General features: G+C 35.7%; 1 protein-coding gene across 8 annotated transcripts in view; it reads left to right on the forward strand.

Annotated features, from left to right (window-relative positions):
- Positions 1–16,236, forward strand: part of KIAA0825 (KIAA0825 ortholog) — a 451,052-nt gene extending 434,816 nt beyond the window's left edge. For 7 of the 8 annotated variants that reach the window (XM_035292225.3, XM_008991795.5, XM_017969783.4 and 4 more), the window contains one exon: positions 15,977–16,236. In XM_035292225.3, the coding sequence (XP_035148116.1) occupies positions 15,977–16,094 (118 nt within the window). In that variant the 3' untranslated portion in view covers positions 16,095–16,236. Of the gene's footprint in view, positions 1–4,209; positions 4,341–15,976 lie in introns of those variants that run through there. The other variant, XM_078365161.1, reaches the window with a different exon arrangement.
- Positions 16,237–17,036: the final 800 nt, after the last annotated feature.

Below are 17,036 nucleotides of genomic sequence, written 5' to 3' on the forward strand. Positions count from 1 at the left end.
TTTGGCTCCTTAGGCCACTCTTTCTGTGTAATTAATGCTTCTGTTTACCAAATCATTTGACCTTTCTGACCCATCAAAACATGGTGAGATGAAAGTGTGTCATATTCCATGAATGATGTGATAAGCACACATTTCATGTAAAATTCAGCCATTTTGTTCAAGGATGCTCTTTTCCAAACTCCTTGGGGCTGGTATGATAGGTAAAAAGATCACTTTGTAATCCCCACAGCCTGTTTTGTGACATCAGAAGTTACTTTCTCTAAGCCTCAGCTCCCTCTAGTCCCTCCACATTGTAGTCTTTAAGAGCTTTGAATGAAGCTTTCATTTTCATTTTGTTCCAGCCTTCTTCCTTTCGGCCTATCTTGGGAATAGTTACAGTCTATGTGTACAGCAGACTGTCAACCTTCTAGCCACATTACATGCCTACTTGACACCACTGAGTTCGACCTGCCTCTCAACCTCCTTGATGCAGCATGAAGTTGGAGGAAGCAGTATTTTTTTTTTTTTTGAGATGGAATCTCGCTCTGTCACCAGGCTGGAGTGCAGTGGTGCGATCTTGGCTCACTACAACCTCCACCTCCTGGGTTCAAGCGATTCTCCTGCCTCAGCCTCCTGAGTAGCTGGGACTACAGGTGCACACCACCATGCCCAGCTAAGTTTTTTGTGTATTTTAGCAGAGACAAGGTTTCACCATGTTGGCCAGGATAGTTTCAATCTCTTGACCTTGTGATCCACCTACCTTGACCTCCCAAAGTGCTGGGATTACGGGTGTGAGCCACCATGCCCGGCCTAGCAGTACTTTTTGTTAGTTGTTCCAGGAGTAAGGAAAGGAATAGAGGAATGGATCATGTCATCCCCAAGTAGCTAAAATGATAAATATTTTGAGACATTGCTAATCTGCCACCACTGTGAAAGTAATGGTATCTCAAGTGGATCTGAAACTCCATGAGAGTAGTTCATGTTTCACTATTGTTATATGAAACATAGAGACCTAGAGAGACATAGCTTACAGTAGGAGATGTACCATAATGGGTAAGAGGATTAACTCAGGATCCAGTTGCTTGGGTTAGAATCCTGGCTGTACCACTGATCAGTGACTTTGAGTAATTGTAGCAATAATAATAGTTAACCCATCTCATAAAATTGTGTAGGCTAAATGAATTAATATATGCAAAGTATTTAGAATAGTGCCTCATAGAAATTGAAATTGCTAAATAAGTAGTAGCTGTTATGATTGATATTATTACATGCCCAAACCCATACAGTGCCCAGAACATGGTAGTCATTCAGTAAATACTTTAATTCCTGAAAGAATGAAAGGAATGAACTTTGGAATCTCTATGAATATGAACATATAGGCAGTGACTCAACAAAGAGTAAAGGTACCATCAACCATACAAAGTTGTCATTTTCTCCTGAATTCTATATCTTTTTTTTCCCTCTGTCACCCAGGCTGGAGTGCAGTGGCATGATCTTGGCTCACTGCAAACTCTGTCTCCCGGGCTCAAGTAATTCTCCTGTCTCAGCTTCCCAAGTTGCTGATATTATAGGCATGTGCCACCACACTGGCTAATTTTTGTATTTTCAGTATAGACAGCGTTTCACCATGTTGGCCAATCTGGTCTTGAACTCCTGACCTCAGGTGATCCACCTGCCTCAGCCTCCCAAAGTGCTGGGATTACAGTCATGAACTACTGCACCTGGCCAGTTTTAAAGTTTTTAACTTCTTAGACAATTTCAATCAAAATATGAATGAGGTTTATATTTCAAACCCTTTTCTAAACACAATATTATTGTTAGTTGGAATGACACTAGACTGTGTGTTTCTAAATGATACTTTTATTCAGATTCTCATTTCCAGAAGATGTTAGTCCATGTTTGGCCTTGTGACAACTGTGTTGTCTAAACAGTTGGTTTTGTCTTTACATAGGCTAGTAAAAACACCCTCAATTTTTGATAATTTTAGGTTTGTAAATATGTAATACTTTTGTTGATGGAAACAGAATTGTTTTTATGATTTTTAGAGCATAGCAATATTGCTTGACACAGTTTAACTGTCTTTTAACATAACAGTTAAATATATGGAATAAACACCAAGTGTCTATAGAGCATAGTCCATGAAAATTTCCAGATATATCAAGTTAACAGAAAAAATATATATTTTTTTTCTTTTGATTGATTAAATTATGCATTACTCTCAAGAAAATCAGCAATATGATTCTGGCAGTATATAGTAGTTCTGACACTTCTCTTAGTAAGCAACATTTTTCTACCTCAGCACTGAATTCTGGCCAAATAGTATGACCTTGGCCTTCTATCTAAACTCTTATAATTGTTTAAAATCCAATAGTGGAAACGAAGTCTCTGTGGAGATGTGGATGATTTACTGATAACAGAAAAGTTCAGATTCCATTACTACTGATGGCTGTGCTTCTGTTTATGTTTTCCCTAAGCCATAACTATTTACAATGTTACTGTTAGCACTCTTATTTGTCTCATTTGTTGGTATATAACTCTCCTACTTAAATATATTGAACAAATCATATTAATTAAAATAAATTGCTTGGACAGTTAAGTCGTCCTGCAGATTGTCTCTGAAGGCTATAAATTCAAATTAAGGGTTTTGTTGCTTGTTCCTGAGCTTGGAAAGATTACTTTTATTGCATTAGTAGTACCTAAAGAAATCAACAACCTTGCAAAAAAACATTCATTTGAATTCTTGCAGAAATAGCTAGTTATCATAATCATATAATAAAATCTTGGCTGAAGCAAGCAACCAAACTACTAATTCATGATGGCAAGTGTTGATGTATAATAGTATTGAGTTTGGACATAACTATGTTTATTTCTATGTATTTTAAAAATATATTTATATATGTTTATGTCTATTATATGTATTTCTGTATGTTTTATTTTATATATATATAATACATATATATAAAATACGTATTTTATATATATAATACGTATTTTATATATATAATATGTGTATCATATATATATATATATAACATTGGGTTTTGGGGTTCTAAGTAGTATACCATAGTAACAAACTGTGAGTTTTTTTTTGGTAAAATAAATAAACTTCATTTTCTTGATATTAAAGCATTCAATTAGGTCAAAATAACTTGTTGGGGGTGGGAATGGCTCACTCTGCCTATTTTAAGAAAAGCCTATGTTTTGTAACTTCTAAAGGCAAAGATGTGACTACCATTTATAGTATTCTATAAAAATTTAATGTCCTTTGCATTTCATGGAACCTCTGTAATATTAAAAAAGAATATCCCAATCTATCATTAAATTTGAAAATAAAGTAGTACAAGTAAATTATATATTCTTAACTTTTATTTGATCTTTTAGTGTGGTTATGTTTCCTTAACATTTTCCTTTTTCTTATGGAGTTTCCCCCAAACTAATACACCTTAATTAGCTTGAGGAAACAACTAAATTGAAGAAGAAATAAGGTTGCGAAGATCTCTCTGATCTCTTAGCAAAGTGAGATTTTTGCCATCCACTTATTCCCAAAAGGCCCTATTGAAAATATGTAAGGCCCTTACAAAATCCCTGTTATTTAACTACTTTAGAGATTCAATACAAAGTTCAGAGGAAAACAAAACTATTAAAGTGTTGAAAATTACAACCTATAGGGAAATTTTAAACAACTCTATTTTTGAGAAGATAAATCAACTTTCGAGTTACATAAAAAGAATAATGTTGATTTCTCAATTTCTGCTAATGTATGCTAAAGAGGATGGACTGAAACTATACATATTTCTTAAAATGTGGGTTTTAAAACATTATGCTAAAGCTTTCGTGGATTTTCATCATTCGTAGAACATATCAGAAAGAGGATAGGTCTCATCTGATTATCTGTGTTCAAGGAAAGAAACTTATAGTAATCCTGTGTTTTTTCTTGGGGTAAGGAGGGAGCATAACAGAGTTACTAAATAATGGTGCCATTTAAATTCAAGCTAATTATTCTGGTTTGTAATGGATTTCCCAGTACTATTCCTGAATCATAATACTAATGAAGTTATTCTCAAACAAACACAGGATAGTCTTATACCTGTCCCTTCTCTAAGGCTTGTCCTTTGGGACTATAGAACATCAAATTCCATAGTTTCCAGTCTTACCATAGAATTTGATAATGATTTTACTACTCAAAGAAAATCACGATGCTTTCTGTCATTAATGTTGTTACCTTTCCAGTGAGTCAAGAAGGACATGAGCACTTTGGAGGCCGAGACAGGCAGATGACATGAGGTTAGGAGTTCGAGAGCAGCCTCATCAACATAGTGAAGCCGTGTCTCTACTAAAAATACAAAAATTAGCTGGGCGTGGTCGTGCATGCCTGTAATCACAGCTACTCAGGAGGCTGAGGCAGGAGAATCTCTTGAACCTGGGAGGCAGGAGAATTGCTTGAATCCAGGTGGCAGAGGTTTCATTGAGCCAAGATCACGTCACTGCACTGCAGCCTCAGTGACAGGGTAAGACTCAGTCTCAAAAAAAAAGGACAAGAATTATTTCCTAAGGCTACCCTCAATTACTTCATGAGTCAAAAAATAAATGCCTGAATTATGTATTTTCTGCAAACAAATTACTATAATGAAGCCTAAGAAAACAGCACCAATGCCTTTTATTACCACTGATGTTTCATACTAAACTGAAATATTGTATACAATCTTTATGAGATTTTGAATATGGATTTAGAATAATTATTCAGTTTAGTCCGTACAATGAACTTTCTCTGTCTGAAAAAGCTCCCTGAGGACAAGATCATATTCAGCTCTTCTCACTACTGTTGCCTAGCACAGTGTTTTTTTGTTTTGTAAAAATTTTGTGGATACCTAGAAGATGTATATATTCATAGGGTACACGAGATGTTGTGATACAGACATGCAATGTGAAATAAGCACATCACGGAGAATTGGGTATCCATTCCCTCAAGCATTTATCCTTTGAATGTAACAATCCAATTACATTCTTAGTTATTTTAAAATATACAAGTAAGGTTTTATTAGCTATAGTCACAATATTGTGCTATCAAATAATAGGTCTTATTCATTGTTTATAAATATTTTTTGTACCCATTAACTATACCTACCTTACCCCCAGCCCCTTACTACTCTTCCCAGCCTCTGATAACCATCCTTCTACTTTCTATGTCCATGAGTTCAATTGTTTTTATTTTTAGACCCCACAAATAAGTGAGGAGATATGAAATTTATCTTTCTGTGCCTGGCTTATTTCACTTAACACAATGATCTCCTGTTCTATCCATGCTGTTGCAAATGACAGGATTGCATTCTTTGTTATGGCCAAATAGTACTCCATTGTGCATATGTAACACATTTTCTTTTTCCATTTATGTATCGTTGGACACTAAGGTTGTTTCCAAATCTTTGTAAGCAGTGCTGCAACAAACATAGGAGTCATAGGTATCTCTTTAATATACTGGTTTCCTTTCCTTTTGGTGTATACCCAGCAGTGGGATTGCTGGATCATATAGTAGCTTATTTTTAGTTTTTTGAGGAACCGCCAAACTGTTCTCCATAGGGGTTATACTAATTATACCCCCACTAATAGGGTACAAGGAAGGGTTCCCTTTTTACTATATCCTCACCAGCATTTGTTATTGCCTGTCTTTTGGATATAAGCCATTTTAACTAGGGTGACATGATATCTCATTGTAATTTTGATTTGCATTTCTCTGAGGATCAGTGATGCTTACCATCTTTTCATATACCTGTTTGCCATTTTTATGTCTTTTTTTTGATAAATTTCTATTCAAATCTTTTCCAGCTTTTGATCAGATTGTTAGACTTTTTTTCTATAGGGTTGTTTGAGCTCCTTATATATTCTGATTATTAATCCCTTGTCAGAAGAGTGGTGTGCAAATATTTTCTCCCATTTTGTGGATTGTTCCTTCACTTTGCTGATTGTAACCTTTGTTATGCAGAAGCTTTTTAACTTGTTTGATCTCATTTGTCAATTTTTGCTTCGGTTTCCTGTGCTTATAGGGTATTATTCAAGAAATAATTAGCCAGACCAATGTCCTGAAGTTTTGTTGTAGTAGTCTCATAGTTTGAGGTCTTATATTTTAAGTCTTTAATCCATTTTGATTTGATTTTTTATATGGTGAGAGATGGGAGTCTAGTTTCTTTTTTTTTTTTTTTTGGCGATGGAGTTTTGCTATGTAGCCCAGGTTGGAGTGCAATGGCGCACTCTCAGCTTACCACAACCTCCACCTCCCAGGTTCAAGCAATTCTCCTGCCGCAGCCTCCTGAGTAGCTGGGAATATAGGTGCACACCACCATGCCTGGTTAATTTTTAGTAGAGACGAGGATTCCCTATGTTGGTCAGGCTGTACTCAAACTCCTGACCTCATGATCCACCCACCTCGGCCTCCCAAAGTGCTGGGATTACAGGCATGAGCCACCGTGCCCAGCCTAGTTTCATTCTTCTGCATATGAATATCCATTTTTCCCAGAACCATTTATTTATTTATTTATTTGTTTATTTTTTTGAGATGGAGTTTTGCTTTTCTTACCCAGGCTGGAGTGCAATGGCATGATCTCGGCTCACTGCAACTTCCGTCTCCTGGGTTCAGGCAATTCTCCTGCCTCAGCCTCCTGAGTAGCTGGGATTACAGGCACGTGCCACCATGCCCAGCTACTTTTTTGTATTTTTAGTAGAGACAGGGTTTCACCATGTTGACCAGGATGGTCTCAATCTCTTGACCTCGTGATCCACCCACCTCGGCCTCCCAAAGTGCTAGGATTACAGGCTTGAGCCACCGTGCCTGGGCCCCAGAACCATTTATTGAAGAGACTGTCTTTTCCCCAGTGTATGTTCTTAAAACCTTTGTTAAAAATGAGTTCACTGTAGATGTGTGGATTGTTTCTGAGGTCTCTATTTTGCTTCATTAGTCTGTGTGTCTGTTTTAATGCCAATACCATCCTGCTTTGGTTACTATACCTTTGTCATATAATCTAAAGTCAGATATTATGATTCCTCCAGTTTTGTTCTTTTTGCTTAGGATTGCTTTGGCTCTTTTGGATCTTTTGGGGTTCCATATAAACGTTAGGATTGTTTTGTTTTATTTCTATAAGGAACATCATTGGTATTTTGATAGAGATTGCATTGAATCTAGATTAGCACACCATTTTGAAGTCAGCAGGCTCTCAAATGTTTGATAGATGAATAACATAGTTAATTACATATGGTAAAACTCTTCTAAATGTGACTCATTGTGATACATATTAAATAGAATATAAATGAAGGTTGATCTCTCAAAACATAAGCTATACATGCTAAAGTTCAATATAACAAGTAACTTATAAGGCCTTCTAATTTCATACAATTAATTTCCTATCACTGCCATTCATTGAGACGGAGTTTCCCAGAGTTTATGCTCATTTGGGCCACTCTTCTATTTGTTCTTCATCTACAGCACCATATTTTAAGAAATGATATAGCCTGAAAGTGTTGTCTGAATCATAAAAGATAAAATTAAATTTTAGGTAGTATTATGTATTTTGATCCCTTAAAAACTGAGGACCTAAATACTGTTAAACTCAGTTAATTACATTAACCAGAATGGAAACGAGAATGGTTATATTTTACTGATGACTAAATTAAGAGGGCTTTGCAGATCTATACAGTTTCTAAGAATTAACTATAATAACATCCTGTTTACATCAAAGCTGGTTATGATAATTAAAATGACCGTTTGTTTTTTTTTTTTAAATGACAGTTCTACTGTGTATGCCTTTGAGAAGGTTCTAAACTGATAGGAGAAGCAAGGCAATCAACAACCAGATACCCAAATGAGATGATTATATAGTTATATACTAAAGAAAAAAAGTGGTACAGAAAGAGGAAGGAAAAGGTTATTGAGATCAATCCAATTAAATTAAACAGTAGGTTTTTGGTGTCACATCACCAGAAATTAAATGTTTAAATAGTGACCTACAAAAGGTCTCACTCCAGTGTGATATGTGACCTAAATTAAGTACTTTGCTAAGCAAAGTTTGTTTAAAACCTTTTTACATTGGTCAAAAATACTAGTCAGATACCAAATAACTAAAGTTACTGAATATCTTTTTTCTTTATGCTACTATCTCATTTTTCAAAAGGTATAGTTAGTAAATAAATTAACTTGCAGGAAGTTGTTGCCTTTTGGTATGGTCTTTGAATTTTAGACTTTAAGAAATAAATAGTGATACAAAAACTAAGGATGGGTAAACTAATTGTAATGCTCTAAGAGCCATAATTTTCCTCATTCATAAAATTAACAAATAATACCTTTTGAGATATCAATTACTACTCATTGTGATATTGGTAGTGAAGTTATTATTTCTTCATTCTGCCTAAGAATAACATAGTAACACTTAAACTTCTAACACATACCAATCAACAGATATTTTGCCAGTGCTTAAAAAATACAGGTTATAGGGTACAGAACACTACACTATCTATTTGAAATATGTTATTTGAGCCAAACTAAGATATTTGTACATTGTAGAGGGTGGGAAGCATTGGAGTAGGGGACATAACAGGTTTGTTTGCTTGTTTTGGAGAAGAAATAACATGACATCCATCTGCAATTTCTCTGAATCATGGAAGGCCAAGTAATGTTGTCATTCTGTGATCATTAAATAGCATAACCAGACTAGGAATGTTAGCTGACACATATAATCCCAATGCTTTGGGAGGACAAGGCAGGAGGATTGCCTGAGGCCAGGGGTTTGAGACCTTGGGCAACAAAGTGAGATCTCTTCTCTACAGAAAAATGTTAAAAAAAAAAATATGCGGCCATGGTGATGCACACTTGTAGTCCTAGCTACTTGGAGGCTAAGGCAGCAGAATCACTTAAGCCCAGCAGTTTGAGGCTATAATGAACTATGATCATGCTACTACACTCCAGCTTGGGCAACAGAGTGAGACCCTGACTCTAAAAACAACAACAACAAAAAAAAAAAAACTAAATACTTTTTGAATTTGCTTCCAATTGCATTCCCAGGAGAGTCTTCATAGAAAAGTAACCATCTATTCCAGATGTCCTGTGTCCTAATCCTCTCTATCCTTATCATTTATGTCTTGGAGATGATAATTAACCTATAGATTCTTTAAAAGTTTCAAGTTAAGAGGGATGTAAATGCTGAAAAATAAGATAAAGGAGAGATTGTATGCAGGTCAAGCCATGTTGGTGTCATTTAGAGGCTGAATGAAAAACAGAAGAATCCACTCTTCCTACACTTACCAATGCTTTTTAAAAGCTGAATTAAGTGGTCTCAGCTTGGGTGGCATTTTCTTGCTTCTAACAATATAACTTGAGCAGCAGCATTTCAAATGTCCTCACTCTGTCATGTTTATTAAAAGCAAATGATAACAAAGATGTCATGAATGTGAAAAGGTCAATTTCTATGTGTTTGGCTTTACATTTGTCATATTATATGAGAAAACTGTTAATAGTTGATAAATATGTTCAAAAACATTCCCAAGCCTCATAAAAAATTCATCTCTTTTCTTTTTGAAAAAGAATATATGATATTTGAAATAAAATATTTGAAACAAAAGCTACAATAATGAAGTCTTCTTCAACAAACTGCAAGTATAGATGAAAAGATACATGTGAAAAAAATTTTAATGCAACAATGAAATAACAGCTCAAGAAAGTAATAGAAAAGATATAAGAAAGAACTATGTGGCTAATTAACCAAAGTTGACCTAATGTCCATAAGCACAGACAGTAGATACTATAGAACTCAAAGGAGAAGGATGATCACACATTAGGCATAGGTAGTTAGAAGTTCTTCATGAAAGACATGGTCTGTGGACTGGGTCTGAGGAAGAATGAGCAGGTTTCTTTTCTACTCCAAGGGAGAAGAGAAGATGGTCTAGCACTAGTCCTGAGAAGAGCTCACATGTTCAGAACAGCAGAAAGAAGATAACAGAGACATTACTTTCCCCTCTGATTTGAACCTCCCTCTGAAAAACCAGTCCGCACTGTGCAATATAGAAGATAGACAGAGAACAAGGATCTTTCTTGAATAATAAAATTCAGTATGACTTTACTTTTCACTCCTCAGCTACCAACTGGTAGAACAATTTGAAATCACTGATTTGGCCAGATGGTTAATGTTGTTTAACAGTACAATTAACTAATAAGTAATTGTAAAGCTCTTTATAAATATGAAGCACTATATAAATGTTTCATAATAACATTAAACAGTAGACTTAAGTTACATTTTTATATTCAAGTATTTTATTGGTATTTTAGGAGATATGCCAAAAATATGATCAAATGCCATTATTATAATCTGTGTTTGAAAAATATAGCAAGATGATTATAGGAAAACAAAAATAACCTTGGCCATGATAGGTGAACAGAGTGGACTAGCATAAAACATTTCTATCATGAAAAACAAAAGGAACGACAACATGATCATATACACATATATTTGTATATGTTGCAATATTATTTATTGAAATATTATATTATTGATTGATAGAAAAGAGAATTTATCAGATAAAACAATTTGAAAGACACAGAGCATGAGAAAGCATATCAATTTAGAAGCTCTGAGGAAACCACTTGACACAAGTAGAATCTCACAAAATAAGGGTAACATACTATGAAGGGCTTAATTTTATAGCTCATCCACTATTTACAAGGCATTGAGATGGATGTATACCACTAGCACCCCCTATTTGGCATATAAGAGAATTGATGCACAGAGAAGTTAACAAATGTGTTCAATATCACACAGCTATTAAGTGGCAAAGTCAGGATTCAAGCCTAGACAGGATGGCTCCAATGTCTACTGGAAGGAATCTGGGAGAGGTTTTATTACCCTGATAAAATGAGTACAGGTGGACCCATACTCCTTCCTCCTGCCTCAGAACAAGGACATGAAGGCTGAAGCTGCCACACCTATATCAGGACTATGAGGTAAAGGACAAGAGAACCATAGAGACATCAGCCTTGCTGTTGCTAAACTACTTAACCTATGCCAACAATCACCCACCCCTGCATTCTTATTATATGAGGACAATAACCCCCTATTTATGTAACTGACCACACCCAGGACTTCTCCTACTTGCAACCTTAACCAATATGCCAAGTCATCTTCATCATCATCATCATCATCATTGCTTGTTGAGTGCTTGCTATAAACTAGGCATTATTTTATGTTTTATGTGTGTTTAATCTCTTCTACCTTATTCCAACTCTGTGAAGCAGGCACCATTATTATTACCATTCTATAGATGAGGAAACTGAAGCACTCACTGCATTGCCCAAGGCCACACTGCTTATAAAGGATTTAAATCCAGCACCATGACTTCTAAACCCTCATTCTGCAGCAAACAGTACTCTAAACAGTGAAAGACTATAATTATTTCAATTAAAATTAGAAATTAGATAGGGATTCTTCCTATTTTAGTATACCTATTCTTACTCAATATTATTTGGAGATTCTAAAGCCAATGTTTGTCAGTGCGGATATACTGACTTTTTGGGAAGACAACTCTTCATTGTGTGGCATTGTTGTACATTAAAGATGTTGCCATCTGTGTTGTCTAGGTCCTAGGAAAAGCACTCTCTAGACATAGTGTCAGCCAACAATGCCCTCCATGTTTCCCTATAGGGAGGCATTGTCACCCCAGTTAAGAACTATCATTCTAGCACAAATTTGCCAAAGTTCCTCCAATAAAAAGTCCAAATAATACACTTTAGGCTTTGCAGGACATTCAGTGTTAGTCTGTCTCAATTGCAACCACTAAACTTCGACATTATTGAGTAAGATCAGTCATAGATAGCACATAAACAAATAAGGGGGCCTGTGTTCCAGTGTGACCATATTTATAGATGAGAAAGAACCCTGAGTCACCAAGAGGTTAAGAAACTTGCCTGAGTTGATTCATCTAGAAAGTTTACATTCGGATTCAACACAAAGGCAGAGTGATTCCAGGGCCTGTGCTCTTATTCAGAACGCTATTGATATCACAGATTTTAAATGCTTTTCTCCTACTAAATGCCTCAAAGACCTTCTCACACTCCAAACTCTGGCCCTCTTCATATGTCTGGTGTTGGCTGCTCCTTTCTGCAGTACAGGCCACCCAAGATTTGCTTCTTTGACAGTCTGGACCATATCCCATGCTTTACTATGCATGTCCCTGAGAGAGGCTCTCTTAGTTGGCACCAGCACACAGTCATCCCCGAAACCTCCCCAAATAAAAGATTCTATAAAACTGATCATTAGAATAGTTGTCCACTGATCTGTGACTGTTTTTATTTTTCACCCCTCAAGGTCTCCTTGTGGGACTGCATATCCACAATTGCTCATTGAGGTAAGCAAAAATAGAAAGGTCTTAGTTCATGGTATGGCACATGAAAAAGCTCTATAATACGTGCTAATATTAATAAAATATCCAGAGTAGCAAGCAGATATAGCTTCTTGAGGAATGAATGTGTATAAATTCAGGAACATGCACCAAGCCTAAGAACAACCAAGTTAATCAGAGTGCTACAAATGAGCAAAGTTGTTGCTGCTGATTCACTTAGAGTATCTCAGTCTAAGCTTTAGAGTCCCTACTGTGCTTGCCTAGGAAAAGGGACCCATATCTAACCACCCAGGAGCCATACAGATGGAGCCAATTCCAGAAGACAGTTAATATCATGGTACAGATCAGTGGAGTCTCATGAGACTTAACCGCTCATTAGTGTCTAAGATACAGCATAGTCATTGCCACCAGCTGTGGGGGCCAGGTTGCAATTCTTCTACAATAGTAGGCAGGTGGGGAATTTAATATAATAATATAAAATATTATTATATTAAATGCAATAATATAAAAGGGCAGGCTACCAAAGTTAGGAAAATAAAAAATATACTTATCTCACAATGCTTTTCAGGAGGAACAAGAATATGCTGCTTCCAACATTTCTGGTTTCTGTAGGGATATGCTTTTTCCACCATTGATATTAAATGTATTAGGGGAATTTAGGAATAAATATTTGTAACAATTGCTTATTCAATTATGTTTAACAAATTTTGTAGATTCTTTTCTCTTTCAATAGTTTTTTAAAACAGAATTGGCTTGTTTTTGCATTGTATTAACAAAACCCAAAACCGTAATGGAATTAAAGAAAAAATTCTGTTAAGAACTTATAGGTGTGAAATATAACAATGTTTGTGATAAATATACATTTCAAATCTCTAATGCTTTCATTCAATATGACTAAAATTATTAAGGAAAATGTAGTTCTAATATTAGTTTTTCATCCATCTTTGTCATCATTTTTTAATCCTCTTATGAAATGATTTCTTCTTAATAAGCACAAAGCAAATATAGTAAGGTTGTGGTAGGTAAATAACTTTGCCTAATATCATTAATTACTAACAGCTCAATTATACTTGAAGTGCCTATAATTGTCATGAAGCTTCAAAAATCCTGATCATGGATTCTATTATGTATACAATTCATTTAAATTACATTAATTATATGGATTTTTAATGAAGCAGAAACTACTTTCAATTTTCACAAGTAGAGACAATGATCAAAATATTTATGTGCATCTTACATGCTTTATTCTGTTGACATTCATAAAATAATTCATTTACTCAGACAATATTAGCACCTTTACATGGGAGGGGGATTAAAGGCAAACCTGATTTCTCATGTTAGGATTTGTTTTAAGATTACATGATCCCTAGATGGTTCTTTTACGTAATATCTAGCACAATTTGGGCAATAGATTTTGGAAAGCAAAATATTTAAACTTTTTTAAACAGTAATTTATATTAGCTGAAAATGGTTTTTAAGCCATGGTTGCTAATTGCATTTGCAAGTCCAGATTCCAGAGCCTGACTCTCTGAGTTCAATACAAAGATACTCAGGCAAGTGATTTTAACACTCTGTACCTCAGTTTAGTAATCCATAGAATAGGAATAATAACATGTTTAATTGATAATTTAAAGAGTGATATGTCAAGTGTTTAAAAGAATGATTAACCATTAGTTAATGCTACGTAAGTGTTTTCCAGTATTTATTTTCCTGCTTGGGAAGAGTTCAATTTAACATGAATATTAGCAATGCCCAATTCCACACATACAGAATGGATAGGGAGAGCTTTTATCATTAAAATTCCATGAAAGCAGTGTAAGAAAACCTTGTGGGGTAAATTGTAAATCGCCAAATACGGATTTTCCTTGTGATGTGGCTTTGAATAGTGTGTCAGTGAAAAACTTTTTTCATTCATGTTTTTATTAAGACCTGTTAGACCAATGACCTAACTTCAACCATATGGAAACATGGAAAAACTAAGGCAGCCACAAACAGCAGTTGTAGATCAAGACGAGATCGATGCTAGGAAATGAGGAGAATCCTCGGCAGAGGGTGAAGCAGAAATATAAATTAAAACCAGGTGTCACTTTTCAGATAATCCTCTTTCTTCTCTCCATGCCTCTCCTCCTTCTTTGCTCTTCCCTGCCAGGACTGGCCAGGGCATACTGAACTCAGTACTCAAACAAGGGAACTGGTATGGGAACAGACATCCTATTATGAGGTCTCTATGGAAAGTGCAAGGCTAGGCAGGGTGGCTTACACCTGTAATCCCAGCACTTTGGGAGGCTGAGGCAGGAGGATCACTTGAGCCCAGGAGGTGAAGACCAGCCTGGACAACATAGGGGAGACCCTGTCTCTACAAAAAATTTAAAAATCAGCCAGGCATGATAGTGTGCACCTGTAGTCTCAGCTACTTGGGAGTCTGAGGCAGGAAAATCACTTGTGCCCAGTAGGTTGAGGCTGCAGTGAGCCTTGATAATACCACTACACTCCAGCCTAGGTGACAGAGGGAGAACCTTTTTCTAAAACAAAACAAACCCAAACAACCAAGAAAATATACTTGCTTTCTTTTCATCACCCAAACAAAACCAGAAAATTCCACCCTAAATTCATATGTGCAGGCTATTTGTTATCCTGGAATTTGGATTATAACAGAATGAGGATTTCTGGAGGACATTCAGTGAGTAGCTGCTTGTTTGTTATTAGAAATTCTACCCTGCTGAAGCCTTCATAACAGAGGATCTGTTAGACAGTATCAGCACCGGTTTTAAAATTCTTTTGTAACAGTACATCATGGTGGACAGCTTAGAGAGTGATAGAAATAAGAGTGAGGAGAGGAGAATGAAACTGTCAGAATGCTGGGTTCAGTATACCCTGGGAAAGGTGGAGAGAGTGGATAGGAAGGAAGAATTAAGTGCGTGCAGGTTATTGTGATGATATTTACTTTTCATGATTATATTCATATGTATATAGCTTGAGAGTCTTAAGATTTTATTCTGTACCTCTTAATCATCCAGAATTAGAAAGTCTTTAATCTCTTCTTCTTGTAAATGTTCTTTGGAATCTTGCTAACAATTTGCACTTTTCTAGAGTGACTGAACTTGATTGCTTCAAATCTGATCTTATTTCAAGGATTTTTTCTCATAGATTGACCTGCCCTTATGGTGTATCCAAGTAAGCTTGATATTCTTCTTTCTGCTAAGATCTTCTGGGCAAACCTCCCTGCAACTTAAAACCACTAATCTGGTTAGTCAGTGATGGAAAATATACTATCAAAAATATTTGCTTATTAGTTGCTAATTCTATATTTTATTTATATGTGTATTTTCATAGACCACATACATTTTTAAAATCCAGGCAATACAGAAACCTCATTTGAAACAATTCTTCAAAAAGTTTATCCTCAAGTGGTGCTGATTTCACTCTACCTGAGTCTCCCACTTTCCTGGCCCACTCTCCAGAAGTGCCAATGAATTGTGTTGCCCAAGAGGCAGTCAGTGAAGAATAAACAAGGAGAAACAGATGACTCAATAAGCCAATGATTACATATTCAAGCCTTGATTAACTGAGTGTTGACCTGTGGTTTGAAAGTTACAAAAATGCTAAGATACGATTTTTCTTTTAGGTGGGAAATGAAGAAGGAGGAAAGACTAGAAGAGGAAGAAAAAGCAATGCTGGAGCACTTAAAACAAATTTGCACCATACAGAACTCTTCTGTCTCAGATAACACAGAGGAACAGTAATCTGTAGAAAACAGCAACAGCTTTATTTTAGGAAACAATCACATGTAATGGAGTAGGATTTTTACCAGAGTCAGAATGAACCTCATATGTGTTGTGAAGCATGAAACCAATGACCGACTAATCTCCGTACTGAAAAGGAATACAGCACATAAAGAATAAGGTGCTATGTATTTTTTATTTTTAAAATAATTTCAAATGTTTCTTCTTTCCCCAATCTTTCTCTTTATATGATATAACTGCTGCCATCTCGTGTTCCCTTTGAATTATTTTTTTCTCCTTTCAGTCTTGAAGTATCTATGACAACAGGCAAAGATGTTCGGAAATATTTTTTTAAGGATTTTTTTAGATGCAACATTTGGATGTTAAGTTGAGTGGAGTCACATAGCCCCCTGAGGTCGTCCGAAAACTTTAATTTAATGTTGTTGTAGATGTAGCCCAAGTCCCAATCTTAATTGCCTTTGTTACCCACAATTATGCCAGCTTTCCTCATTCAATTTATCTAATTGAAGCCAAAAAAAAGCATTCTCCTGATCTATAAGTTTAGTCATACCTCTGCTTGTAGTGGTTTTCAGACTTCCTCCTAAATCAGATTCAAACTTCTACTCATATATATTTAGGTCCTATACCAAATGGCTCCATGTTCAGATCATTGCTTGCCATCCTCTTGGTTCGAGCCACACACTTGCCATCTTTTCCAACCAGAATCCATCTTTTTCCCAAAATTAGTCACAAAACTCATTCCAGCAATCTTTATTCCAAAGCTCATTAGCTCATTATCCATAATGGGTTATTTTTAAAAATTTCCATTATATTGATACACACACACACACACACACACACACACACACACAAATAAGAAAACAGAACATACTCTAGTATCCTCTCTGCCAAGGACAATTATAGATATTTATTATATCCTTCCATTTCAGTGCCTGACATTAG

Source organism: Callithrix jacchus, chromosome 2 (genome assembly GCF_049354715.1).
Source record: "Callithrix jacchus isolate 240 chromosome 2, calJac240_pri, whole genome shotgun sequence".
Taxonomy (NCBI): domain Eukaryota; kingdom Metazoa; phylum Chordata; class Mammalia; order Primates; family Cebidae; genus Callithrix; species Callithrix jacchus.